At 36.0% G+C, this 8,974-nt stretch overlaps 1 protein-coding gene across 1 annotated transcript in view; it reads left to right on the forward strand.

Moving 5' to 3' along the window:
• Nucleotides 1-8,974, forward strand: part of LOC107727261 (rho GTPase-activating protein 26-like) — a 57,017-nt gene that overhangs the window by 5,232 nt on the left and 42,811 nt on the right. The window contains exons 6-7 of the mRNA XM_016537063.1: nt 2,621-2,715; nt 7,997-8,075. Of these exons, the coding sequence (XP_016392549.1) occupies nt 2,621-2,715; nt 7,997-8,075 (174 nt within the window). The remainder of the gene's footprint in view (nt 1-2,620; nt 2,716-7,996; nt 8,076-8,974) is intronic.

The raw sequence follows: 8,974 nt of genomic DNA on the forward strand, positions 1-8,974 counted from the left end.
CAGAACAACCACCCAGTAAAGCATTACAATAATCTAACCTTGAGTTCATAAACGCATGGATTAACATTTCTGCATTTGACATTGAGAGAATAGGTCGTAATTTAGATATATTTTTGAGATGGAAAAATGTAGTTTTACAAATGCTAGAAACGTGGCTTTCTAACGAAATATTGCTATCAAATAGCACACCTAGGTTCCTAACTGATGACGAAGAATTGACAGAGCAGCCATCAGGTCTTAGAGAGTGTTCTAGGTTATTATATGCAGAGTTTTTAGGTCCTATAATTAACACCTCTGATTTTTCAGAATTTAGCAGTAAGAAATTACTCATCATCCAGTTTTTTATATCGACTATGCATTCCGCTAGTTTTTCAAATTGGTAGGTAAACACACACACCTGCCAATCGCAAGAGAAAAGCAAACAGAAAACGTGTTTTATTGTGATTATAAATTGAATACAGAGTTATATTGTTTCGTGGTTTGCATGGTTTATGTTATTGCTGACATATTTACAAGGAAATGCACAATCTGTTGAAACAAAAACCTTTTAATTTAATGTAGGTAAATTTCCGACTTAAAACATTTATTTTGATTCTTGAGTTGGAATTTGCAAAATGCAAAACTGGGACGCTTCATTCAGTGACGGGGCATTCGCTAAAACCAGCAGCGCATACTTACTTGCTGGCAACCCGCCAAAATAAAAGCTTGCTGATTTTAGGTTTGAAAATTTTGAAAATTCATATAATAAATAAAAAAGGAAAAAAGAAGAAAAAAAATGTAAATGTAAATATTAGCATTGTATTTTTTATGTGTACTATAAAATAATTGTATTTTTATTTAATACTCACTTTTTATTTTAAAATATAATAGTATTATCACACTTTATTTATTACTTTGTTTATTTTATTTAAAAAAAAAACTAAATAAAGTGCAATAATACTATTATTACTATTATTAATTATTTTAGTTTTTTTTTATAGTTATATTTAATGGGTCACACTATGTGCAGTGTGAGCACCAAACCAAATCTCCAGGTGTTTTCATTAGAACCAGACTGAAAAACTTATGTGCACCCCTATGTATACACACACACACACACACATATTGTCCCAGTTTAATAAAGATTAACAATAAACATTCTGTACATCATAAAAGTTTTCAGACTTTTCATTTATTATTCTGTTTCAACCCAATGTTTATGTATTGCATCTTTGACATGCCAGTTACAACAGTCATTTCAGCTCATCCTTCAGATGGTTAAAATGAACATGTTTACAGTAAATAGACTTATACTGGAGGCTTAGCAGGCGAATGGACCAGAGGGATTACAAGCAGGAATTACAAACTCATATTTTTCAGCACACGGTGGAAACCAATTGTCAGATAACAAATTGACTGCCTGTCCAGTGTCCACTAATCTTCAACATATTTTCATGAGCGAGCTATATAAACTGATCAGCCACAACATTAAAACCACTGACAGGTGAAGTGAATAACATTGGGTCACACTTTAGCTTGGGGACCAATTCTCAATAATTAGTAAGGTAGTTGTTACCTACCAACAGTGGTGCAAAAAAGGACAACCGATGAACCGGCATCAGGGTCTGTGCGCCCAAGGCTCATTGATGCCCGTGGGGAGCGAAGACTAGCCCATAAAGTCCGATCAAACAGAAGAGCAAATTGCTGAAAAACTTCATAGAAAGATGTCCGAACACACAGTGCATCACAGTTTGCTGTGTATGGGGTTGCATAGCCGCACAGTGCCCTTGATGACCCCCTGTCCACTGCTGAAAGCACCTACAATGGGCACGTGAGCATTAGAACTGGACCATGGAACCTGGTCTGATGAATCACATTTTCTTTTAGATGAGGTGGATGGCCGGGTGTGTGTGCATTGTTTAACTTGGGAAGAGATGGCAGCAGGATGCACATGTGAAGTACCTGCTTTAAATGTGAATACCTGAATGCTTTTAGAACTGAAAACATGACTTTGTTCCAAATGGTACACTTACTGTGACCATGCAGTCTTGCAGATTTAGTGTAGACTAGACCACAGAGTCCCTTTGGTCAGTTTTAGTTTCATGTGCGTACTCACAGGCACCCTTGTTTCACATTTCCAGACGTTGCATTCTGTAAGCGTACACAGTTTGTTTAGTACCTAGTCCTTGCGCTAGCATAATGCTGTCACCTTTTCTGGAATGTGAAGAGAGTGAAAAAAAAAACTAGAGAGAAGTCACTCCGCAGAGTGGCGTGATAGAAACAATTAGACTGTAAGTGAAGAGGACACTGCAGGAGAGAACGACAGCGCTCTGGTAATGAACTCCAGAGGCATGCGAGTAATGTGTTGCTAGTCGGCAAAGGAGTTGTGAAGTGTTGGAATAAAAATAGCTGACCGCATTTGAACACCCATTCCTTGGCCACACTTTGCAAGAAGATAGGGAGTGACTTGACACTTTATTATATCATTTATGTGATGACAGTGTAGTTGGTAAATATAGAACATCTGGTCACATTTTCCTGTCGGCCGTCCAGGCTCACATAAAAATAAGTGAAATAAGTGAAACACTGAAAATGTGGTGGCAAAATGTGGGCCTTTAGTAAACCATGTTTTTCTTTTCAGGGAGATGAGGAAAGCTTTACGCTCAAATCTTGCACCAGAAGGAAAACAGACTCCATCGAGAAAAGGTTCTGTTTTGACATTGAAGCCGTGGACCGGTGAGTTGAGTGTGTGCATACCTGCCACCAGATGGCGCTTTGGTCCTCGTAACATTCAGCGGGAGACACACTTCCTGGCTGCTGCTCAGGAAAGGGGGTGGAGATTTGAACTAGGTCTGCCAGGCATGAAGAGAGTGCACTGTAGACACTAGCTTCGACCTGTTAAAACTGTTGCAGTAACTAGGAGGGGAGAGATAAAGTGGCCATCTTATGGGTTTTAGGCAGAGGAAGGGAGCCGATTACTTTACACTTAACCAGGGACGCGGGAAGTAGGGGTGCTGAGGGGGCTGCAGCACCCCCTGTTTTCACATGGTTGCAAATGCAACGTCAAGTTTGTTCATTTAAATGTATTCAGTTTTAGCATTTGCTCTAAGCCCTGATGACACAGTGTTGTAATGCTGGGTTTACATCACGCTTTGCACATTGCAGCAAAAGAAAAAAAAAAGAAAAATTTGTCAATATTTTAGTCTTGATTCCCAGCAAAATGTGTCACATAATAAGAGTTATCGCCAGAGAATATATCTTAAATTAATATTGTTTCTTTCCCCACTACGATTCGAATTTTAAGCATAAACCTTACTAAATTCTGTTAAATTTGCATTTAAAACAAGTAGGATAAGAGAAATTATTTTAATCCAGGATATACATTGTTGGTCAAAAGTTTACCAAGACTGTGTTTATTCAAAAGTGATAGTAAAGACATTTATATTACAAAAGGTTTCTATTTCAAATAAATTATGTTCTTTTGAACTGTCTTTTCATCAAAGAATTAAAAAAAAAAGTATCACAGTTTAAAAAAACAAAACAGTTTTTAAGATTTATAATAATAAGACCCAATATTCATAACTGAGCTCAAATAATGATTGATAATAAACACCAAATCAGCTTATTAGAACGATTTCTGAAGGATCATGTGACACTAAAGTCTGATGTAATGGCTGCTGAAAATTCAGCTTTGCATCACAGGAATAAATTACATTTTAAAACATATTAAAACAGAACTTTATTTAAAAAGATGAAATAAAAAGTTATTTTAAATTGCAATAATATTTAAAAATATTACTGTTTACTGTATTTTTGATCAAACAAATGCAGCAAATACATTAAAAAGTCCTAATCAACACTTTTGACCAGTGGTGTATAATTTCAGAAAGTTTTAATTTATGTAGTTTTAGTTCTCTCTCTCTCTCTCTCTCTCTCTCTCTATATATATATATATATATATTTAAGTTTTAATTTTACTGAAAACAAGAAAAATCCGACTTTTATACACCTAATGCAAAGCAAATTTGCATGTGGTTTGAAATCCTTTTAAAAATTCTTCTTAATAAAAATTTAGCTGGATTTTCAGAAAATATGTCTCAGTATAAAGAGTCACATTCAGATTCAGGTGTTCTAAGTGGATATGTCAAAACATTATATATAATGTGCAGTACACTGAACATTATATATAGGGTTTTTACTTGTTTTCAGGTGAAAACATTTATACAAATATAAAAAAAGAAAATAATCACGTTTAGACAAAATAGTCATTAAGAATAGGGTAATGCTATGTAGTGTCTATAGCTGTGAGTGAATTCACTCATTTTACTTTGGCCATTTAGTGAGTGACAATTTCAGACACTGCATGCACATGAATGTGTATAACACATCAATGCCTGTGTGGCTTATGTTGCCTTATGATTCAGTGTCGATGTGTCATGATGAAGTTGGAAAAATATCTAGTTAACTATTCACAAATGTATTTTACACAAAACACATTGCAATTTTGCAATAGCCTCCTGCTTTTGCCCTCCACAGCAGCAGTGTACTACCACATTGTAAATCTATCGGGCTTTCCTGTGCACAAACTCAATTAAACAGGCCCAGTTTTATTACCATAACTCTTCCTGCCCTGGCATGGCCTAACCTTCAGTTGTCACGCAAGTTAATGGTGTGTGAGTGTGTGTACTACTGATTTACTGATAGAGCTGCCATACTGAAATATTAAAAGGTTTACCAACACACAGCATAGTAAACTGGCTCTTACATTGTTATATGCTAAATGTTACATGCTAGATATACCTATCTATAGGACTGACTGTCTGTACCGTCATTTTGCAAGTCATGAAATACTATACATTTGTTCAAATAACATCTTCATTATCTGGTATATCTACTTTTGTTAGCATGGTAATGACTTATGTGTGTTTCTTTAACTATGAATGCTTTTGCAATTCCGAAACAGAAGTACAATACACTTTAGCATACTTTTAAAAAAGGGTATTCATTATGGAAATACTATACTTTAAAATAAAACATTGTTTCCAAACACTTAATTGCATGTTATTTAGTTTAAAGGGGTCATATGATGCTGCTAAAAAGAACATTATTTTGTGTATTTGGTGTAATGAAATGTGTTTATGCGGTTTAAAGTTAAAAAAACACATTATTTTCCACATACTGTACATTATTGTTTCTCTTCTATGCCCCGCCTTTTTGAAACGCGTCGATTTTTACAAAGCTCATCGGTCTGAAAAAGCGAGGTGTGCTCTGATTGGCCAGCTATCCAATGCGTTGTGATTGGCCGAATACCTCAAGCCTGAGACGGAAATGTTACGCCCCTCACATACTGTTGATGCCGTGTCCGGCCGGAGCGACGAGCTGCTGAAAATTCAGCTTTGCATCACAGGAATAAATTACATTTTAAAACATATTAAAACAGAACTTTATTTAAAAAGATGAAATAAAAAGTTATTTTAAATTGCAATAATATTTAAAAATATTACTGTTTACTGTATTTTTGATCAAACAAATGCAGCAAATACATTAAAAAGTCCTAATCAACACTTTTGACCAGTGGTGTATAATTTCAGAAAGTTTTAATTTATGTAGTTTTAGTTCTCTCTCTCTCTCTCTCTCTCTCTCTCTATATATATATATATATTTAAGTTTTAATTTTACTGAAAACAAGAAAAATCCGACTTTTATACACCTAATGCAAAGCAAATTTGCATGTGGTTTGAAATCCTTTTAAAAATTCTTCTTAATAAAAATTTAGCTGGATTTTCAGAAAATATGTCTCAGTATAAAGAGTCACATTCAGATTCAGGTGTTCTAAGTGGATATGTCAAAACATTATATATAATGTGCAGTACACTGAACATTATATATAGGGTTTTTACTTGTTTTCAGGTGAAAACATTTATACAAATATAAAAAAAGAAAATAATCACGTTTAGACAAAATAGTCATTAAGAATAGGGTAATGCTATGTAGTGTCTATAGCTGTGAGTGAATTCACTCATTTTACTTTGGCCATTTAGTGAGTGACAATTTCAGACACTGCATGCACATGAATGTGTATAACACATCAATGCCTGTGTGGCTTATGTTGCCTTATGATTCAGTGTCGATGTGTCATGATGAAGTTGGAAAAATATCTAGTTAACTATTCACAAATGTATTTTACACAAAACACATTGCAATTTTGCAATAGCCTCCTGCTTTTGCCCTCCACAGCAGCAGTGTACTACCACATTGTAAATCTATCGGGCTTTCCTGTGCACAAACTCAATTAAACAGGCCCAGTTTTATTACCATAACTCTTCCTGCCCTGGCATGGCCTAACCTTCAGTTGTCACGCAAGTTAATGGTGTGTGAGTGTGTGTACTACTGATTTACTGATAGAGCTGCCATACTGAAATATTAAAAGGTTTACCAACACACAGCATAGTAAACTGGCTCTTACATTGTTATATGCTAAATGTTACATGCTAGATATACCTATCTATAGGACTGACTGTCTGTACCGTCATTTTGCAAGTCATGAAATACTATACATTTGTTCAAATAACATCTTCATTATCTGGTATATCTACTTTTGTTAGCATGGTAATGACTTATGTGTGTTTCTTTAACTATGAATGCTTTTGCAATTCCGAAACAGAAGTACAATACACTTTAGCATACTTTTAAAAAAGGGTATTCATTATGGAAATACTATACTTTAAAATAAAACATTGTTTCCAAACACTTAATTGCATGTTATTTAGTTTAAAGGGGTCATATGATGCTGCTAAAAAGAACATTATTTTGTGTATTTGGTGTAATGAAATGTGTTTATGCGGTTTAAAGTTAAAAAAACACATTATTTTCCACATACTGTACATTATTGTTTCTCTTCTATGCCCCGCCTTTTTGAAACGCGTCGATTTTTACAAAACTAATCGGTCTGAAAAGCGAGGTGTGCTCTGATTAGCCAGCTATCCAGTGCGTTGTGATTAGCCGAATACCTCAAGCGTGAGACGGAAATGTTACGCCCCTCACCATACTGTTGATGCCGTGTCCGGCCGGAGCGACGAGACAAAAACATGAAAACCCATTATAAACGAGGCATTTGTTGCATCCAATGGGGACATAATTACTGATTATAATGACTTATACTGTCGTTTTACGCGTTGCGTTGCATTGCGCCGCGTAAACATAAAACCATGTCTGCATTTGTGATCAGAGAAATGACAAACAACAAGTGCTAACGTTAATCCACACTGCCCAAAACTCGCGTTTGAATCATCAGTGGCAAATGATAAAAGAAAACGTACTTACGTGAGTCAGAACTGCCGGCATTTTAGTCTAACGTAACTCACCCAGGATCAGTAAACAGTCCTCCATAAAATGTGCCGGCAATCCACAGCACTAAGTTGATGTATTCCCTCAGCGACCAGCACAGATCAGATCTAGGCAAAGGAAAAAATGAAATCGCATCATATGACCCCTTTAAAGAGTTCATCAGTTGAACGTAATTGCTTTTAAGTTAAACCCAGTTCAAATTATAATCAAGTACTTTAGATGTGCTTTAATGTTCAACACATCAAAATAAGTGTACTTCTTTAAAACATGACAAAATATTATTAAAACACAATCATTTAAATTGTTCTTTAATTTACAACTTTTACATTGACATTATTACTTTTAGAAATGAACTCTTTAAGTGCGTTTTAAGTCCAAGTGGCACTTTATTAGTATTAGTATCATTAGTATTATATTATTTACAAGTACAGTTTTTTAACAGTCCACTACAAGTGAAAATTGAATACAATTAAGGGTGGCTTTGTAGATTTTACAAAAATAAATTGTCCTAGAACACAAATGCTCTCTAGTCTATTTATCTACTAAGAGTGTCCAACTGTAAATATACATGCATCACAGGAGAATTGTGTGTGTGTGTGTGTGTGTGTGTGTGTGCATGTTGACTGTACCGCTGTGTATGCTTGCACCTGGACGTGTGTGCATGTTTCAGGCCTGGCGTGATCACCATGCAGGCGCAGTCAGAGGAAGACCGCAGACTCTGGATGGAAGCCATGGACGGAAGAGAACCGGTACTTTATCTGAGAGATCGGAAATTTGTTTCGCTCTCAGATCTGATATCGTTCACTATAAGAGATTTTTACATGCTTGGCACTGCTGTGCATCAGATAAACTGTATTCTCATTTTGAATACATATTCATGAGACTTATTGCGTCTCATAAATATGCATGTTAAGGCCTTTAGCCTGTGTTGTTTTTGAATATGAATTCAGATATAGTGGTTTAGTTGAGTGTTGGCTTCATAATTGAATTTGTAATGTATTGTAGGAGGATTTAGGCTCTGTTCTATAATCTAGTGAGCTGCCTCGTTAGTATACTACCTACATAGACCGTTACCTTTAAGGGCAGCATGCTAATTGAATGGGACCTCATCAGCTACTGATGAAGGCAACAATTCAAATAGTGCTTATCACAAAAACATGCAGGACGCTCAACAAACATTTCAATAGAGTTTGCTGTTAGAATGCTGCTAAGCTAACAGCGCGTGGCTGTTCTCGGCATGAAAATTCATAGACCACACAAATATGTTGTTAAAGGGTTAGTTCACCCAAAAATGAAAATTAGCCCATAAATTACTCACCCTCAAGTCATCCTAGGCAGGGGCGTAGATTATGCGGGGGACGCGGGGGATGTGTCCCCCCCCACTTTTAATATCACGTAAATTCATCCCCCGCACTTTTTCGGGCAAGTGTGTTCGCATAGAGGCTTTCAAGAGCCGGTGTGAATAAATATAGATTTAAATTGAAAGAGACAGGATAGTCTGTGCATGATCTGATGTTTTATTCGGACCCAGAATAAGGCGAGATGAACATCACGGAGCGCTAAACACTCCGTGCAGTGTGTGTTTCATTCATACTCGAAGCCGGAGGCGCTCTCGCGCAGAAAGTCGTACGAGGAAATTCCTAAAAGC

Source organism: Sinocyclocheilus rhinocerous, unplaced genomic scaffold, assembly GCF_001515625.1.
Source record: "Sinocyclocheilus rhinocerous isolate Xijiao unplaced genomic scaffold, SAMN03320098_v1.1 scaffold95, whole genome shotgun sequence".
Taxonomy (NCBI): domain Eukaryota; kingdom Metazoa; phylum Chordata; class Actinopteri; order Cypriniformes; family Cyprinidae; genus Sinocyclocheilus; species Sinocyclocheilus rhinocerous.